The following is a 21488-nucleotide window of genomic DNA, read 5'->3' as shown; positions in this document are numbered from 1 at the left end:
AAAAAGAAAGAAGCAGGTGGGGAAAGGTAGAACTTCATCATCTGCTCATCCAATGTCTGTATGTTTTTTTTTTTTTTATCAGAGTGGATGTAGAGAGAGAAGAGCTGGATTTAATAAGTTTTACACAGGAGCAAAAGCAAAAGGAAAGAAAGACAAAAACATATTTTTTCCTCTGGAACTTGGGCTTGTGCTGTACAAGAAATAAAAGGGGAAAAAAGAGAACAAAAAGGGTTAAAAGGAGGAAAAAAAGAAGAAAAAGGAAAGTTTCCACAGGAAGGGAGTATATGATGTTACAGTACAAGAAAAAAGTAGAAAATAAAAAGGAAAAAAATAAGAAATAACTCATTTCCACAGGGCACAGGAGCCTGTGCTGTTAAATTACAAGAAAAAAGAAGGGGAAAAGAGAAAAAATAAAACAAAAGAAGAAAAAGAGAAAAGAAGAAGAAGAAGAAGAATTTTTTTTCCCTCAGGTACTGAATCCTGTGCTGTTACAGTACAAGAAAAAATAAGAAAAAAAAGGAAAAAAGAGAAAGAAAAAGAAAAAAAGAGGAAAAAAGAGGAAAAAAGGGGGAAAAGGGGTAAAAAAAAAAAGAGGAAAATTTTGAAAAAAAGAGAAAGGAAAAAAAAGAACTTTACAGGTGCAGGGTCATGTGTTGTTACAGTAAAAAATAATAAAAAAGAAAAAGAAAAAAAAGAAGGAAAGAAAAAAACATTTTCCACAAGTGCGGGAGCCTGCGCTGTTACAGTATAAAGAAAAAAAAAGAAAAAAAAAGCAAGAAAAAAGAGGATAAAAGGGAGAAAAAGGGGAAAACCAGAAAAGGAAAGAAAGAAGTTTTTTTTTCACAAGCACGGGAGCCTGTGCTTTTGTTTATTAATTTAAATGTTTTTAATGATGATTTTAATGTTCTTACTGATTTTTAAGAATGTTTTCTGTTGCACCTTTTGATCATGTAAAGCATGTTAAATGCCTGGTGTATGAAATGCGCTATACAAATACATTTCCTTTGCCTTGCCTACAGCATGAGAAAAATAAGAAGAAAAATAAGGAAAAAAAGAGTTTGTGAGTTTATTTTAAATGATCACTCAAGAGTTAGAGGAAGATGACACTAATTAAATTTAATTTAATTTATGGTTGTTCAAATTAACACTTTCATCCCCTCATCCACCATCTGTGATGTGTGAGTACTATAGTGTTTTCTACCTTTTCGTGGATCTCCTGTGTGGATTGGGCGTCACAGAATGCAACGGTTGCCAGGTCTTTGAGGATGGGCATCTCCACCGTACAATCGCGCCCGTCCAGCAGCGCCACCAGGGGGCGCGGGTGCATCGGGCCGTTCATGATCTGGGGCCGAATACCTGGGGAGAGAGAAAGTTCAACACTTATCTCACTGTGAAGTGTCTAAGTCACTCTGGGAAATACATTTAAGATAGAAAGACTTCATAAAGGTCAACCTAATCATACTTGATACACGCGTCACAGACTTTAGTAAAACACTCTGCAATTCAAATGCAATCAACTATAACAAATGTCAAATTTATCCTTTGAAATTCATATTATACTAGCTGATTTTTTTTCATCATATTTCAAACTTTCATTTAAACTCATTTCAGGGATTTTGTAAGAAAAAAAAAAACATTTAAACACCATTTTTTGTCTCTTTTTCTGTAATGAAAGAAAACCCCAAAAAACATTTACCATAATCTTTCAATATAAATTAATAATAACGTCTTTAGAGTCACCAGAAATGTGTATAATTAAAAACGTTGGGAAGCACTGCCTTATTTATTGAACTCACAAAAAAAGTAAAGATGAAAAAGGAAATAAGTATCATTAACTGAGAAATTTGAGCACGTATAAATAGAACTTAATTAAATTATTATTATAGCGTTTCACTTTGCAGACAAATGTCTGAATGAAAGCAAAGTAAAGAGAGTCTGGAGTCAAATGGAAAAGACTTTCTGGTGTTTCTTTCTTCCTCTACACATTAGTGCTGGTGTCGGTGAGGCTTCATTGAGCTGACAAACGTCTAATAAATCGATGCAGCTCTTCACAAGTGGATTAGAGTCAGTCTTACATCAAACAGACACAGGTATCTGCTTAAATAAACATGTGGATGTACACTTGCTCTATCACACGGGTTCTCAACCACGGGGTCATCATCACATTTGTGCACGAGACACTGAGGGGGTCACCAGATGCCTTTAAGAAACTAAGAATTATTTTTTGAACAATTTGAGCCCATTTTTGCTTATTTTACCTATTTTCATCACTTTTTCTTGCCATATTTCTGCTCTTTTTAATGCATTTTTGCTACAATACTCTCATTTCTGCCACTTGATCATCAAATTCCAATGCCTCGACTGCAAAATTTTTCCACTTTCAAAGACATTTTCGGCACTTATAAAACCTTTCCACCACTTTTGTCACCTTTTGCATATGTTGACCCATTAATGTCCCTTTTAAACTCTTTTCACCATATTTCATGCTTATTTTTTGCCAATTTAACCACATTCAAGATTTGTCATGCCCAGTTCTTGTCGGTTCAAACTAATTGTTCCTACTAATTGTTCAAATATTGACACTTTGAACACTATATATGATATATAGATGGCCCTGTCTCCACATGACTGTTCTAGAATGTTCATACAGTGGGGGTCCCCGGTTTCGGGCACTTTTATTTCGGGGTTTCAAAAGGTTGAGAACCATTGCTCTATCATATTCCACACTGACACTTCATAGTTTTATTGTTTTCATTTCCCAACAAAAAGTTAGCATCCAACATGAGCTCAGCAACCAGATGTGGGAAACAATTAGAAATAAGCTCTACTGCTGGTCTGGCTCAAAAAAAAAAAAAACAATCCATCATTGAAATGAGAAGAATTTCATTTAATGCAGACAAAGAAACAGTCTGACACGCTAACACCCCGTAAGTCGACCTTCTCTCGCATCTCCCGAAGGAAATGTGTCACACTCAGATTTCCAACAATTCCCAGCTCTGCTTTATACAAAAGTTAACAAGTAAGAAGAAGAAGAAGGAGCATCCATATTCATGCTGCTCCTCAGCATTGTGGATAGATGAAGCTGAGACAGAGGGCGAGTGTTCCCTGCAGAGTACCAGCACACTAACACTGTGCAGGTCAGAGTCCACACCTATGAATCTCACTGAGCTGACAAAACAGGCCAAAACAGTCAGCGCGGATAAGATCTAGGACAATAAGCTATTCCCAGTAGATGTAGCCGTGTGCTCCTCTTATCTCATCATGTCACGCTTCTCCCCCCCAGATCTGTATCTGTGACCTCACTTCATGCGTGCATACATCTGTGTGCTCTTAAAACTTATCCTGCAGATTACAGTGACATCAGACTCTGCGGTTGCGATAGAAATAATTGAAAGGAGAGGCAAAGTGGAGGAGGACTCATTACGGGCCCATAGGCGGAGTTTGAGATTCTTGCTGGGGGGGGGCAAAAAAAAAAATAGAATTAATTTGCGCCAACCACAATGTGCGTAACATATTCATGATAAATCCGTATTCTGACTCTTTTTTTGCTGTAGTACCATATATGAACAACTGGGGTCAGTGACACTTCACCATTTACATTGCGAAGAAGAATTGGGCAACACAAGAAGAACCAACCTAAAGTCTCAAAAGTTTCGGACAATTTCACTGAAAACTTATACATTACACACCTGAGGTAGAACTAACATCTGTGATACGAAACTAACAGTGATATATTAGAATCAAAGCAGCAGAAATCTATTATATATTAAAAAAAATCTCAATAACATAGCCTTGAAAGGAAGACACTGGCACTTAAAATTTTTGTATTATGTACATTATAATAAGAATTAGATTTTTTCACGTATATGTTGGGATTACAGCATAAGAGGCTGAATAAGAGAGGTCATGGCCAGATAAGGATCAATTCAAATGGGGTGAGTTTGTGTGGCCACAGAACAAACAAGTGAAAGAAGGAACTGAGAGAACTGTCAAGACAGATGAGTTCAGTAAAAAAAATGTAAGAGATTAAAGCTCTGAGGAGCTCCAGGAGAGCAAGAGGCTGTGAGGCACAGAGCCAAGCTGACGGAGACTGAGCAGTCCAGGAGGGCAGGAGGAAGAGGAGGAAGAAGACAGCAGAGGTGTCATCCTCCCTTCGCCTTCCGCCTGTTGTCATGGAGATTACAGGCTTTAGTTGCCGTCTTTAATCCATTTTATTTTCAGCATCACCGGCAATCAGTGCCAAGTTCTAAACGTACGTCCCCCCTTCAGCCTCAGAAGGCGAAGAAGGTTCTTCCATCGCCTCACGCCATCATCAACCACATAACCCTCCTATTATCCTTGGGGTCGATTTGACCCCATTCAATGTTTATCAATCAAAAAATATTAGTCAACTTTTTTTGCTACATGCGGCCCCAGTCTAATTTTGTGTGGCTGTCAAAATAAATGCACAAAATGACTCCATAAACACAAAATGACAGAATAATACACAATACGACAACATAATTTCAGAAAATTACTCCAAAAACAGACAAAATACATAAAAGGATAACAAAACAAACAAAAATGACTGCTGAAAGCTAAAACGACAACTAAAAAACACAAAATGACAGAATAATACATAAAATGACAACCAAAACCCGCAAAAAGTCTCCAAAAAATGTGAAATGCACAACAAAAATAGACAAAATGGCGCCAATATTACAGAATAATACACAAAAAAACAACAAAACGCACAAAAATGACTGCCGAAACCTAAAACGACAACAGAAAAAAACAAAATGACTCCAAAAACACGTGAAATTGACAGAAAAGGACAAAGAATACACAAAAATGCATCCAATAAAAATGTAAAATGACAGAATAATACACAAAAGGACAACAAAATGCATAAAAATGACCTCAACAAAACCTCATATGACAACTAAAATACAAAACTTCCAAAAAACACAAAATGACAGAAAAATACACAATACGAGAGCATATTTTGACAAAATTATTCCAAAAACAGACAAAATGACAGAAAATACATAAAAGGACAACAAAACGTACAAAAATGACTCCCAAAACTAAACTAGCAAAAAAAAAAAAAAAATTGACAGCTAAAATACAAAAAGACTCCAAAAAACACAAAATGACAGAAAAATACACAATATGACAGCATCATTTCACAAAATTATTCCAAAAAAATACAAAATGACAGAAAAATACAGAAAAATACAAATATTCCAAAAACACAAAATGAAAGAAAAGTTCATAGAAAATGACAAAAAAAACACATTGTAATACTCAGAATGGTCATTGTTCTAAATATTAACATTATTATTGATAATGTGATTGTTTTTGTGGCCCCCGCTGTAATAAAAGTTGCCGTCTCATGTCTACAGAATGATTACAATAGGATTAATAAAACATCAAACGGACGCTGAATGTTTATTAGTGAAGGTGGACTCTTGTATTTGCTGGAGGTGGGTGTGCAGGTGTGACAGTGTGGGTGGATGGAGCCGTGCTGTAGTTGGCAGGTGATGTTCCAGCCTGAGGCAGAAAGTGAAGCAGCTGCAGTCCATGAAACATCTCCAGAGTTCCTCCGTCTCTCTCTGACTTTTCACTCTCTCTTTAAATCCTCACATTCAACATCTACAGAGGTACATTCTCTAACTCACTATGACACCATCTGACGGCTCTTCTTCTCTGCATTTAAAATGTCTCACTGTGGTTATATCATTGACTAACGTTATCGTTAGCCCTCTTTCACTCTACAACTCTTCCACCCTCACCTGCCATTCATTCTCCCACTTTTTATGATTTTGCGCTCGTCCCTCTTGCTACTTTTTAGCGTGTATTTGTGTGTGCGTGTGTGACAGATTGATTCTCACTCTGCTGATTCTGATGGAGAGGAGATGATATATTCAGCCAATGGGGGGTGGATAGGGAGAGGGGGGGGTGAGATGCTGACAGCATGCTCATCAAACCAGCTTCAACCAGAACCTCTGGGTCTGTCGGCAAGACAACAACCAGCAAACACTTCTCTGGTACGTGATGCATTCACTGACAAGGTGAACAGCACCTTTTCACATTTGTGGTCATGGTTGACAAGCATACCTCGGATTGGCGCAAAAGAGTCGGATATTTTCTACGCTAGGAAAGATGATGAGAAAGTGCTTAATATCTGCTTTTGTTTCTACTTATGATTATTTTCCAGCGCTTTCAAACCTTGCCTGGAATAATAGCGGACTGTCAGCCACCTATGCACAACCAATGGCCACAGTTACATAATTTAAGTCGAAATTAAAGTATTCTGCTTCGTGTTTACATGGAAATGGTAATTCCAAATTGAAGTTTTCGTGAAAAAACACGTTTATTCACCTGTATTCAATTCCAAGTTAGGTCTGGGGGTTGGGAAGGGTTCCAATTGGACAGGGCCAAAAGTGACGTATTCACATCTATCGCATAAAAAAACACAACAAACATTTTCTTTTCGGATACAACAAAAAAGACCACATAATGAAAACTATTTTCACTTTTATTTTGATTGTAGTTTTGAAGCAGCAGCGCGACAATAACATACTGTTTGACTTTTGTCAGCTGAGAAGTATAGAAGGGAATTAGAAGAAGTACTTTGGCCAATCAAAGCCAACAGTTAATGCAACGGCTGCTCTACCTCCACTCTACGGGATGTTGAGTAAAAAGATGATGACCTGTGCAACATTGGTGAAGTTTTATGTCCTGGTCCAGGGCTTCATGTCCTCCGATAAAGCCTTTTTTGTTTGTCCATCCAGTCTTTTCATTATATCCATGTTTTCTAAGGCTCTTATTAAATAAATAGTCTCGGCTCAAGTCTGGGCCGCCATCTTGGATTATGTCGTCACCAGCGAGTCATCGCTAGAGAACTAGCATGCGCAGAAGGGCCAGAATTAATTTAAACCAGAATTAAAAGTTTACAAGATAGAGGAGTTACTCAATTCAGAATTAAAATTGGAATAAACCAGGCACTTACTTTGGATTTAAGTTTAATTTGGAATGGCAATTTTCATTCGGAATTAGGTGTTTACAAGGTAGTTCTGGGCGATACATCAAGATTTTCTATTTTGGTGATGTAGAAAATTTAAATATCGCCTATATCAATAAATATATATTTTATAGCTTGTTTTGTTTTGAAATACTTGTTTTAGGAGTCACGGCTTTCGCTACTTCTCAGAACAGCATTAAAAGCAAAGTTAGATGGATTTCTAAGTGTGGCCACACTACAGAACTCACTCACACATGCTGTCTAGAAAAAGCCAAAAGTGGCAACAAATTTGACCCTGAATCGTCTTTCTGGTTTGACTTTATTTGAAATAAAATTATTGAGATTTATATCCCATATCGCCATTTTGAGAAAAAAAAAATATCGAGATATGAGTTCATATCGCCCAGCTCTATTACAAGGTGATTTTTAATCTTTTTAAAGAGGATTTCACTTTTATTCTGAATTAAAGTGGAATAAAAGCTCTCGTTATCATTTACAATAACAGTTTCAACCCTCATATCGAGTGCAGACAAAAAGAGGGCATCGCAGATAATAGTAATAACTTCTTCTCAATGCGCGCCGAGGGCAGGCGGAGGGTTATGGATAGTTGGAGGTTGTGCCAGGGCTGCAGGAGGGAGAGTGCTCCTAAATTCTCTTCTCCATTAATTAACCTGCCACATGTTGCCTCTGTCTAACGCTGCTGCTTTCTCTGCTAGTTTCTAAAAATGATGCCAAGCTGCAAAGTGTTTTTCTCCAAATGTTAGTGTTTGAAATGATTTGGAATGAGTTCATTATGCAGTGTAAGAGCCAGCTGTTACTGTGGACTCACCTGCCAACGCAATAAATACGGACACAGAGATGGATTATAAAGTCTGTAGCCCTCTGGTGATGATTAAGAGTGTACAGATCTGATATTTATATTGAATATCAGTCCAACATCATGAAAAGAAAACAAGTATTGGATTGTATCCACTGTATAAACGCACTAGAATACATAATTATTACATTTTATTCTACTTTATTTTTTATTTATTCTATTCAATTGTAGAATATGCTTTCATTTTGGTTTAAACTAATGGTTATTTTGCACTTTAAAAATATAAATTTTTGTTTTTTAAGGGTCTTTTAATTAAATTTGTATTACTTTATTCAGTTTTTCTCATATAAGTAATACAAGCATGTTTGATGTGCAGTGATATTGTACAAATATTGCTATTGTATCAAAAGTGAAAAAGTTGTATCAGGGCCACTCCACGTAAGGGTGTAAGAAAAAAATCGATTTGGCGATATATCGCAATATTTTACAGGGCGATTATTGTATCGATCCAAATGTTTTTTAACAAAATAAACCATTTAATGTCGCTAACATATGTAAACGCCCGGTGACTAGGTGTCAGTGAACCACATCAGACCTTGTTGAACTACTTCACTCCTCAGTGCATTTTAGCTGGGAAGCAGATTGAACTTTCAAAAAACATACTTGGTACTTTTATAGATGTATGTGGTTACTTAAGTTCTTAAATTCTTTTTTTTTTTTTAACAGAATCAGAATGTACTTCATACCATTTTGTACTTGTAAAAGTGAAATTTGTAATTATTGATATTGCGATTTACTGTACATTGTATTGTTTAGCATCAGGATATGTCGCATCGTGAATGATATCGTATCGTCAGATTCATGGCAATAATAATCTGAAAAGTGTGTTTTTAAAGCACAGAGTACACTCAGTTTAATTTAATATTTAGGTTATTCAAGATATTTTATACAATATTGTTGTATAGGAGTGTCAAACTTATCATAGTTGAGGGGCCAAATATGTTTGAGCTTAAGTGGGCTACAGACTTTTTTAGTGGGAAAAAGAGCAAATTCAACAATGTGCCCTGGTTTATACTTTAACGTATAAATGATAAAGTATGTAAGTATATCAGTCCCTTCATATTACAAGTACCCCCTTCATAATTCTTCTCCTAAACACCTGCTTGTGTCTGGAACATCGGTTCCCTAAGGTTTAATCTATAAAGTTAAAATAAGTTTTTTTAAAACAATGCAAATGTCATGTGAATGTAAGTAAATAGTGTCTTCTTTGTAAAACATAATTAATATTTGTCTAATTATTGTCTCCTGTTGTGTGATTAAATTCCCTCTACAGCATACATTAATCCAGTTTCAATAAATTACAGGAAAAGAGCAAATGTATTGAGCAGTAGTGATACAATTGTCCACAAAAAAGCCTAAAAAGGAACTAGGAACATTTTCCTATTATTTTGAAATGAAATGAGAAATGTTTCCGAGTACCCCCCGCAATGTGCTCCTGTACCCCTTGGGGAACACGCACCCCTGGTTGGGAATCGCTGCTCTAAAGGACTGGATTTGGCCCCCGGGCCTTGAGTTTGACACGTGTTGTATAGGCTTCATTCAATCGAGGCTGCCTCACAATTTTTTAATATTCAAAACATTTATCATGTAGATTTTTACAATAATTATCAAAGCTTTATTGATACTTTAAAGACCTAATGACTCAACTGTATAACTGCAATCAGTCAAAAACTTGCAGATCCCCTCTAGCAGCTGGAGAACCTGAGCCAGCGACACTTAGTCAGAGCCTGGCAGCAGGACGCAGCCGAGCGGCGCACCGGGGATGAGGCCAGACTTTCCATTATGTGGTGGAAGGGGGGGGGGGACGTACTTCCTACCACTGGCCCCTGGTGTAGGTTTTATGTTGCCTCCATTAGGAAAAGAATGAAGGAAAGAGAAGAAGTCGTCGACTCTTTAGTTGTAACAGCGAGCCAGGACTTGTTCCTCCGCCACAGCATCCTTATCTGCTGACAATGGTTACCTAGCAACCCTAAGCTGTTGTTTGCAGGTGGTCTTGTCAACAATATCGAGTGGGAGCGACCACTGAGTGCTTTACCATTAAGAACCCAATCAACCAACTCTTTGCTACCATCAACTCACATACATAGATCACAACGAGGGCCATTGGAAATGTCAATATCGGCTTTTACTAGAATCTGTGTGGAGTTTGCATGTTATCTCTAAGACAAACAGCTAAATTACAGAATAATACACATAAGGTCAATAAAATGACCCAAAATGACTCAAAAACATAAAACGACCATAAAAATACACAAAGTGACTCTAAAAAACACAAAATAGCAGATAAATACAGATTTAAAAAACAAAAATACACAAAATTATTCCAAAAACACACAAAATAAGAGACAAGTATATCAAACATTACAATACAAATACATAAAACAACCAAAATATACGACAAATGCATATAAAATGACAACAAGAACAGGTGTCATTTTGCAGGTGGTCTTGTCAACAATAATGAGTGGGAGCGACCACTGAATGCTTTACCATTAAAAACCCAATCAACCAACTCTTTGCGACCATCAACTCACATACTGTGATCACAATGAGGGCCATTGAAAATGTCAATATCACTTTAGGTAAATTTGAACCACGAAGGGGAATAATTGACGTTAAATCTCCAGGTTTTTTTTCCCAAAGGCTGATGAGAAACTTATCAGTTCATATCCTAATGGTGTTTTGGCATATTTAAAGAGAGCAGATGAGTTTTACCCATGACGCTGCACAGTAAGCATTCCCAAAGAGAAGTTCTAAGAAATAAATCCTGTTGAAATCAATAAGAAAATGTAAAAAGTCAAACTATGTACCCCAAGATGAAAACTCAAAAGAGAAGCAAGCAGATAATAGGAAACGTAAGCTGGGTTTTTAGACCGTCAGGTTAGTTTTACTTTCCTGATGATAACAGTAATCACAATTGTGTATTTGCATTGTTAAATTTGTAAAAAGCATAAACAAAAGAAAGAAAGAAATGTGTAAACTAGACTAAACTATTTTGGGGTACAGTGCTAGTTTTAAAAATAAGTTTATGCTTTATTTAGCAAGTACATACAATGCTAATCAGAGAGCGTGTAGTGCACTGAAAATCAGTCTGCAGAGTCACACACACGCATCCTTCAAATCAAAAGGCATCCAACATTCATCATGTCATACAACTAATTCTAATTAGGTCAAAAGAGATTTAAAAATGTTCAATCACAATAAGACCTTGGCTACATGTGACTTTTGTTAAACTAGGACCTTATTACTGTTACTCAATGGTGACCAATCCTCAGTGGGCTGTAACAGCTGTGTACAACTTTGGTAAGGTGACCAAAAGTTGTACATGTCCTCTTCTCACATCTTGTCCGGATGGATTTTTAAGACTCATGAAAATGTCCAGGTTTCCCAGGGACCCTGAACGCATGTTGGGGACAGTTAATTTAGAAGACCGTGACTCTGCTAATATTTGGGCTATCAGAGAAATTCCAGCAGCTTTTACTTAAGAGTCAGTATCATGTCATTACGGTATTTTTACACACAAGTGACAGAATCATTAAAGATGCCACTTTGTTTTGACGAAATGGTCAAACAGAAAGTCCAAGATGATTGAAAGAGACGGAATACTGATGGATTTAATGGAACAATTTAATCATGGAATACCCTCCAGGATGATAAAACCTCTATGGAGGTTCAGAGAGGGGTCTGGGATAAACTTAGAATGTAGGACGTTATGCGTAAAAAAAGTTAATTTCTGTAGCTAGTCTTTATGTGTATACATTATTTTTTACGCTTTTTAAACCATATGGACAATAACAACTTATTCATCTACTATATCATATTTTACAGTTACATGGTAGATTCAAGAAAACGTTGAGTGTTTTTTGAGTATGCCGAAGTTATCCCAAGAGTCCACTTTTTTGGAAATCAAAATATGGTCACCCTAACTTTGGGAATAAAAAAAAAAAACTCCACAAGAAATCACAGCGTGAGAAGAGACTTTGAAAAAGTTATTGCCAGTAACTTTACTCCTGTTTCACTGCTTTCTACCAGCATACCAACTTGTTATGCACGCTTCATCTGCATTGAGAGCACGGGGTCACTGCATGAGTCGTAGTGGTTAAAGAGAAAGAGAGAGAGAGAGAGAGAGGTGGGTATAAGCATCCTTTGTTGGCACCATGTCCCTCCCTTCACTTCCCCAAATGTAGCACACAAAGGCTACTTGTCCTGCACTGCCTGTGCCTGTGCCCCACCCGGCTGCCCACCATGCCAATCCTCTTCTGGGTATGAAAAAAACAGAGCGCATACGCCTATTTTTAAATGGTACCCTCTGTCTGGCCAAGGCTTACACTCCACTACAGGACAAAAGCGAGTGGCACAACCACACCGGACCTCCCATTTCCGTTACTACCCCCCTCCCCCCCAACCCCCTCTTCCTCTTCCCGCTCTTTTATTCAGTGGCGTTGCCCCGGGCGATAGAGCTCAGTACAGCAAAGGCAGCGAAAACCACGAGAGCCAAGAAGAAGAAGAAGTGGGACGGCACAAGACTGGCAGACCAGGAACTGACAACACCGGACAACTGGAACACCAACTTGAGCCACACACACACACACACACACATGCTAATCCATGCCCTCCCCTCCCAATCCATACACTCCCCTTGCACCTCCCTCATGCCAGACGTTATTAGACATCTAGAAAAGAAAACAGGAAACATGCAGCTTGCCTGGAAAATGTTGTCTCCACATTCTTCAGCTTAAAGTCAACACATTGCAACAAAAAGGAGAAGATTGAGGACTGCAAATAAACGAGGGGGGGAGGGGGGGAAGACGCCTTTGTATTAATCCAAGAATGGGCACCCCCGCCGCCCCTCCTCTTCTGTCCTATACTCCTTAAGCCCCCCCCCCCCCCCTCCCCCTCCTGTGGACTTGCTCCTCTTGGTCTGGCCCTGTTTGTAAGGGTGAAGGGGTTTTTCTGCGGCACGAGGTCTCACTTAAGCCCCCCGCTGCATCGTCTTTAGTCCACGCCTTTTGAAGGCTGGGTGGGGAGCACCACCATACACCCCCGTGGCGTCCTTATGCACACGCACGCACAGGTTGAGGAGCGGATGGTGAGTGGATTGGCAAAAGGAGGAGGGACAGAAGCTTTTTGTCCTGGTTTGTTAAGAGGAAAAAAAAGACAATTCCGGTCAGGGAGCACGATGGATGTAAAAAGTATCTCCGATGCTTCTGCTGGGCTATTCGGCACCAGTGTCTCTCTACCTCCTACCTCCCTCGCTCTCTTTTCAGCTCGGTTCCTCTGGCTTTGTCTCTGCTGGTGGTAAACCAGAAAAGGACAGAAAAATGATCCTGCTGCATTAAAAATAATTTGATTGCTGGCTAGAATGTGAATGTGCAGGGCTGAGCATTTACTCGCAATGTTCACTTCACAGATCGGCGCACATAACACACTCCTGTGCAAATTCCTCCTCCCATTTCCCTCCTCCTGCTTCTTCTCCCCCTTTTTTTTAATGTTTTATTTCTGATCTGGACTCCACAATGTTTTGAGAACGCCTGCCCCTCCCTCCCTCCCTCCCTCCCCCCATCCTTTTTCTCTTCTCTCCCACCGTCACCTCCCTTTCCCGATTATTTGGTTTCCTCTGCTGCTGCTTTTCCACTTTCACCCCCCCAACCAGCACAAAAACTGGCCCCACACTGGCATTTTTCTGGGTTACCGGTAAAGGGATTGGACACAGCGATACACACTCTCTCTCCATGCCAATGGCAATGGTGGCTTTTTCACACCATCAGGGAAGTCATCATAGTGAAGTGTGTTAAGTTCACAATTGAATCCCTGGAGGGGAACAAAGTGACAGATCGCTCAACTGAACAACTGCAGGGAAAACACAATAGTGAGTGCTAAGAAAAACAAATTAAGGCTTGCAAACATAGAGCACGAAAGATCCAGCATGGTCATGCGCCATTATTGATTATTGGTGGCAGTAAAAAAAAAAAAGGTGGGAATATCCCACGATAATATAGCTACTCTTATTTCATTGTGTGATAATGAGATGTGTGTGTGTGTGTGTGTACTTAAGCGATTATATGGGCTGTTGTTTTTCGGAGAGGGGTAGCGCAATGAGCTGAGGCAAGGCATGTTGTCTGAACCATGATACGACTGAGAGAGTGTGACCATCGAAGACAGCGCCATGCTGACCACACACACACACTCCTACGATCATACTCCCTAACAGTCATATTCTGACAGCAGTTAGCTACTATAATACAATAGATGTGATAGATCACAGCTCCCCTAAAGCCGTTCTGTGATGTTACAAGTAACAACAAAGTAATAAAAAAGGAGGACGGGGGCGTATCTAAGTGAACTTGTGAAAACTCATGAGTTCAAAAGTTAAATATGTATTATGTTCACTCAGAAAAGTAATACTGGTTTTTGTTTCATCCATTAAAGCGTAAGTACACCCCCAGGTTTTTGATGACCTGCCACTAGGGGGGGAAATTTAAAAAAAAAAGCTTTAATTATGGGCGTTGCTCTTAGAGTAGTTAAGACACGTCCAGTTACAGCAGCCCCGCCCCCATAGCGCTGCACATTTCCACATGGAGCTGTCAATCAATGCTCACTGAGGACTGTGAGAGGAGGAAACCAACTTATTTTTTCTTGCAGCCAACTTGAATATGTGCTATCACCACCAACTGTACATGGTTTATTTCATTACTTTTTCAGGAAGAAACCTGGTCCAACAGAGTTAGTGACGTCACTGATCTAATCTCGGTCAATAGCAAAATTAAATTGCAATAGCGGGCGTTCAGTCCACTCTGACATTTTAGAAACTAAAAACGCTAAATTTAAATACTTAAAGTACATTCACACCAAATGCTACTTCAGCGACTATAGTTGCTTAAATCGCCCGTAATGAGTCGCTTGAACATAGTCACACTTTTTTTTCTCACTTCATCTACCCTATCGATGTGACGACCGCGGGGGTGACGTGGGAAGAATCTCGTTGCCGATTGGATGTCGTGACACAGCGTCACTCGAAGTAAAAAAATTTCAACGTTGAGCGACTTCCAGCGACTCAGAGTCGGGTCCCTTAAAGGGAGGTCGCTTGACATTGCGTCATTTATATTGATTTTAAATGAGTTGCTGAAGTCGCGTTCTGTGTGAACAAAACTTTATACTAAAATGTGAAGAGTGGGACGAGGATCAATAAACTTCATTATTTCATACCTAATCATATAGTACGTATTCAGCAGAAAAAAATGGTTTTAGGGTGCACTTACACTCAGAAATGTAATGCTGGTTTGTGTTTCATCCATTAAGGTCGTCAAACTATTTTACTGACTACTCATTATTAAAAAGGGTAGGGTAAGGGTTTTATACCCATTGTGCTTCAGTACGCTAAAAGTGCAGGTGACCAAAAACAGTACACTTTCACTCACTACGTTCAAAAATGTGTTACTGCAAATGAATGTTTAGATAAGAGAAGGCTGCCTGCCTTGTTATTTGTATTATGTGTACAAGTGTTAGCAATTCACGCAAGTATTTTGAGGAAGATACATTTGCAAGTAAAATGAATGAAAATATGTAAATAACAACAGTTCAAATTAGTAAGAAAGCAGCCAATGTGTAAGCAAATGGAATCCTATTACTCAGGAATCCTCTGGTACCCAAGGCAGAATTAGAAAGCCTTAAAAAAAAAAAAAAGATAATAATAATAACAGAGAAAATTGACAATATTTTTTTTAAAAATTCTATGAGCAGCGTTTTACAGACATGATTATATAATGTGGGTTATTAGGCATTTATTTTTAGAAATGGATATTGTCTCTCAGTAGGTATAACAGTCCATTTCCTAGGTGAGAATTTCCATTTCTCTCCTGCTGCGTGACTTCTTTTAACGCTGACCTTTAGTTTAGTGAGACATCAAGAGCAGAAGGTCACGCTTGGGAAATCCCCACAAAAGGCTTGACTTTCCCTTTAGTCTGTGGAGGTTCACTTTGAAAAGGTATTACTCGTGCACTCCTCTGTGCAGAGGAAGTCTACTGTATACTGTGTATGCCCTTTCCCTGTAGTCACAGTGGGCTGGAGGTAGAAGTCAATTAAAGAATCCCTAAAAAAACTCCAGCTAAAAGAGAAGACTTTGACATTCCATGTTTGGACCACAGGTTCAGGGATCACTTTAATATATAGATGTTATTTTTCTTTCTTACAGATGTTTTAATCTACTAAGGGTGTAAGAAAAAAAATGATTTTACCGCTCGATTATCGTATGGATCCACAAAAGTCAATTTTTTTTTTTTAAATCAGGTTTTTTTTTTTTTTTTTTTTTTTAGAAAAAATAACATTTGATTGTGTCAACACATACATAGCACGTAAACGCCCGGTCACTAGGTGTCAGTGAACCACATAAGACGTTAAACTACTTCACTCCTCAATGCATTTTCACTTGGAAGTTGATTTTTCATAAAACATACTGGGGCACTTTTTTTTTTCTTTCTTATGAATTCAAGAACGTGAATCAAAATCTGTTGTTGAAACAAAAGTTAAACTTCTTTGAAAAATGTAATTTGACAGTTTGATAAACATACCACTTGTTTTCGATATTGGTATTTGAATTACACTTAGTTACCAATTACTTGCTCTTGCAAGTTTAAAAAATAAAAAAATAAAATGTATTTCATACCATTTAGTAATTGTAAAGGTGACATTTGTAATTATTAATATTTCGTATTGTTCAGTATCGGGATATACAGTATCATAATGTGACATGCAAATCGTGAATCGTGTCGTATTGTCAGATTCATGGCAACAAACACCCCTAAAATCTACATTGGAATAAGACAACAAATAGAGAAAATTAACCAAGCACAAACACTTCATGATACTTACAACTTCTGTTTCTGGAGAGCCACAATCCGGCACGATATAGACCCTTTGATTGTAAACATTGTGACGTATTTTGTTGGGCGGGGCTTAGCCTGGACGCAAAACCACAATTGTCTTAATTTTTTTCCTGGGCACGAGTGTCCGCTGGAATCCTATAAAACTTTAATTTACGTCCACTAACGTTATTCCTCCTATTCTGGCACTCAAACACACAACAAAACGACATTCTAAAGCTGTAACATTACTAGCCTCCACAGTCTTTAGCCAACGGCGTTTCCTGTTTGCCTCCAGCCACGTCGGCCATTAAGGGGTCTATGGACGCCTTTCTTTTCCAACATCCAATAAAAATTTCGCCACTCAGCCATGCAGAACGCCCGATGACAAGCAACTCAACACATTTGAGATGTTGAAGCGTAGAGACGCGTATAATAAACAGGGAAGCAGATCTCAAGCAACATGATGGAGACTACTTAGACTTCTCCTTAGACACCTTTCACAACCATAATTCACTAATGCTTAGAATTGATATGAATAAAGAGAAACAGGTTTGTAATCTAACGCAAAACAATTGGAAACAGTCATCGATGTCAGTTCTATACTTTGTGCACAAGATGTAAATAAATGCGTAAAAAGTTAGAAATTTTAATGCAATCAACTAAATCTATGATGTTGCTCAGTGGAAAGTAGAAGAAAGCAGAGGGGCTATATTTTAAATCTGATTTCCCTACGTTGAATATTTGTTTAGGCTTATCCACAGAGGCACCTGTCCTGACAATGGCAGCCGTGGTAAATAACCCCAGCAGGCATGTATGCAGACACGCACACAAGGCCTCACCAATGGTCCAGATAACAACCTTGAGTCAACACCGCCTCTCGCCTTTTGTTTTTCTCTGCCTTCCTCTTTCTCCGCCATCCAGTCCCCAGCGGAAGTGCAAGGACAGAAAGATGCAGGGATGAGCGACACAGATAGTGAACACAAAAAGAAAGAAGAAAGGACAGCGGGGCAGTAAATTACAGCACGGGAATGCAAATGATTGTGTTTTAGTTCGGGGAGGGCAATCTAGCTTTATTTTCATGGCTGGAATGCCCCCCCCCCGCCTCCCCTCCCATGTGGCCTCAAGATCCATGGCCAAGGTTACATTATGTTTTTATTCAAAATATTGGACAGGACCAAAAGTGACGTATTTACGTTAAATGGGTAAAATACACAAAACAAACCTTTTCTTTTCAACTACAACATAGTAGACCACAAAACAATTTATTTTGATTGTAGTTTTGAAGTAGCAGCTCGGCGATAACAAACTGTTTCACTTTGGTCAGCTGAGCAGGAGAAGAGAGATAGAAGACCGTACTTTGGCCAATCATAGCCAACGGTTAATGCAACCGCTGCTCCACCTCCATCTACAGGATTTTGAGTAAAAGGAGAACTTTATGATGACCCGCACGTCATTAGTGAAGCTCTGTGATCTGGTGCAGGGCCTCATGTCCCCCGATGAAACCTGTTTTGTCTCGGCTCGAGTCCAATGCTTGTTTCGGGCAGCCATCGTGGATTATGTCGTCATTTAAAGCAGAATTAAGCGTTTACAAGATCGAGGGATTATTCCATTTGGAATTAAAATCAGAATAAACCAACCACTTTTTAGTATCTCTTTCCTCATTTTTATTTTTTCAGTTCTGAAGTGCCAGGTTTCCCCATTTCTTGACAGATAGAGGGGAAACGGAGTAAGAATTCCAGCTTATGCTGGTGAGAACGGATAGAGGAAGAGGGCCGAGCCAGCAGCAGGTGGTCTCCAGATGTGGTGGCTCTGGGGACAGGCCACTCAGAACACCCCCTCTTCCCCCTCTATTTCTGCCATTGCTCCTCCTCCTCCTCCTCCTCCTCCTCCTCCTCCTCGCTCAGTGACAGGAGCCATCTGGCCTGGCAGTGAAAGCAGAGCAGAAAGTCCAAACCTCCCCAAGTGTGGTCTCTGCGTGCCACTCCACAGAGTGCATGAGTAAATAAAATGCATGCACGCACACAGCAGTATGTGCACACAAAGCCCCCCCCACCCCCGTACACCCCCCTCAGAAAGCCTGTCACAGGGCTATTAACCCTTGGAAGCCGCGGCCCAGCTGTGGTCCATTACGGTAAATACGCCGAGGTCATGGGGTCTTGTCAGTGAGACGTCAGCCGTCGTACACTCTGAGGAGTTCACTTACTGCCTTTAAAGCCCACTGTGCTAAAAGAGTTCAAGACCATTTTATCATCATAACCACCCCCCTCCGTCAGCACAACCCTCATCATCTTCCATCTACACTTACAAAGACCAAAGACACTCTCCCCCCCCACACCACCCACTTAGTCTTCTACCTCGCCTGACTGTAACAGATGATATTTCACACTTCCTCTTCTCCAAAAACCAGTAAAACCATTGGGTGTGAGTGTGCAATTCAGGTAAACAACACCACACCTGGGACACTGGACACCTTAAAACTACACTTCACTCACACTAATGCACCCAAACCTGCTTTTCTACAAGTTGATGTTAGACAAATACTTCCTGAACCTCAAAACAATCTTTTTTTTTATTTGATAGACGGACTATTGACCAATAAATACAAATAAAAAAACCAAAGCTCCACCAATTCCTTTTAGACAAATGTCATGTATGGCTAAAAATACGAGTTCGTGGTGGTGCAGACTAAGATATTGTGTTCAAAATGGCACACTACGTACTATACACTACAAACTACATACTGTCTACTATATACTATAAGTATGATTAGGATTATGAGCATTCCCACTGAAGTATACATCCAAGTCTTCCCAAGATGAATTTCGAACCCACAACGACAAAAACCTAAAGCACTCTGAGGCTAAAAATCTCCGTTAATTCCACCATTGAAATTTCTGAAACCATTTGAAGCAAGAAAATGACCAAGAAGTGTTCCTTTGATCCATAAAACTCATACTTTATTCCCATATTTCAGAGATTTTCAAAGACCCGCCATTGTCCTAGTGACTAAACTTCTGGTTAACTTCAAAACAAGAGCCCTATTTAACAACTAGTTATCAAATATGTGGTCATTTGATCCATAAAACCTGCAGGAACACATTTCATTCCAACATTTAGGAGTTTCCGAGATTGTCCGCCATTTACTACTGACAAAACTTTCAGTAAACTTCAAAACAAGAGCCGTATTTACAAAAGTGTTAAAACTAATGGAAGACAAGAAGAGATGCATTTGTTTTGAAAAGGTAATGTTTGATTTTTAGCTCGAAGTTGGTCCCAGGACAATTTTATTATGCCCTGAATGTCTGCTCGCAATGCATCATGGGGCGGTTGAGTTTGACTAGTGTGCCGACCGTGCATACTGAAAAAATATCCCAATATAATATACATCTGGTTATTTCTCGCATACTCATTCTTTTCATATTAATTAATGTGAATGCACTAGTACAGGTGTCTGCAACCACATGTGGCTCTTTGACTCTTTTGCAATGGCTCCTTGTAGCGTTTAAAAAAATATGGTCTTGATGATTAATGACAATAACTTAAAATAAAATTATGATAAAAGAATTGGTTACCCTAAAAATTAATCACATTGTGCAATAACTTTGCCACCATCCTACTTCACCTCCTGCAACATCTACAGACCATCAACTTTCCTGCTCCTGTAGCTAACCTTAAGTTTTAAATCCCTGGTAAGATAACTAACCCAACAAAAACACTACTTTGGAAGAAAATAGAGATTTTAATTATGTGGGAAAAGATTTATTTAATTGCCAACATGTCGGCTTAATGAATGCATGCTTGATTTGTTGCAAGAAATTAGCTTTTAGCATGTGTTGACCGACATGATCTCTCACATGTCATCAAATTCAAGTTATTTTTTTGTAGCCCTTCAAATCCATTAACTCATACAAGTATTTGATATTATTTTAACTGTATTGTCTTTATTGAGAATGTTTTTTTTTTTTTTGGCTCCAGGAGGACTTTAATTTAGGCGAGATTAGGCAAAATGGCTCTTTTGAGAGTAAAGGTTGCAGACCCCTGCACTAGTACATACTAAACTTAGTACAAGTAGTATGTACCATTGGCTTAAAAGATCAAGAAATAAAATAATTTGCTCGAAAGAAAGCACACTGTCGGAAAAGTTTTGCGCATTGCGGAATGTGTAGTCCTGCAGACGGAAAACTAAAAAATACAGTCAACAGTAGCTTTAAGAAGAGTTTTAGCTGTTGAAGTCCTTTCCTGCTTCCTTTAGGAACGTTTCGTCTTTCTACACTAGGAATTCCTGGGTAATTGTACAGCATAAAAAGGGGGAATGGAAGGAAATTGCCTGTAATGATGGAAAGGAAAGTGGTTCGTAGTAAGACAAGGGTGACGCGCGGTCAGTGCTGCTTAACCGTGTCAAATGATCAAATGGATGAAACAGCCAATGTCCTGCTTGCACGTACAGCATTCAGAATGATGGAGGAGGGACAGCCTGAGTGCTTTTTATTTTCTTCTATAACTTCTTTCATTCTTTATCTTAACATCTGCTCTCTGGCACAACGGAGACTCAGCACTTAGCATACTCATTAGTGGAATAAAGACACTCGTGCCAGCAAAGTGTGCGACAAAGGAACAATTGAGCCCAGATCAATAAAAAGCAGTAATCACGTAATTGAAGAAGAATCATAATTATGGCATATTTATTTTATACACAACCAAAACAATTCTCTATATTCAATTATAATTTTACGCTAAACTGTGG

At 38.9% G+C, this 21488-nt stretch overlaps 1 protein-coding gene across 5 annotated transcripts in view; it reads right to left on the bottom strand.

Moving 5' to 3' along the window:
• Positions 1 to 21488, bottom strand: part of ctbp2l (C-terminal binding protein 2, like) — a 144295-nt gene that overhangs the window by 20734 nt on the left and 102073 nt on the right. For 4 of the 5 annotated variants that reach the window (XM_028476132.1, XM_028476131.1, XM_028476133.1 and 1 more), the window contains one exon: positions 1202 to 1356. In XM_028476132.1, coding sequence (XP_028331933.1) covers positions 1202 to 1356 — 155 coding nt within the window. Of the gene's footprint in view, positions 1 to 1201; positions 1357 to 12588; positions 13331 to 21488 lie in introns of those variants that run through there. The other variant, XM_028476134.1, reaches the window with a different exon arrangement.

This window comes from Gouania willdenowi, chromosome 19 (genome assembly GCF_900634775.1).
Source record: "Gouania willdenowi chromosome 19, fGouWil2.1, whole genome shotgun sequence".
Lineage (NCBI taxonomy): Eukaryota > Metazoa > Chordata > Actinopteri > Blenniiformes > Gobiesocidae > Gouania > Gouania willdenowi.
This window is presented reverse-complemented; position numbering and strand designations above follow the sequence as displayed.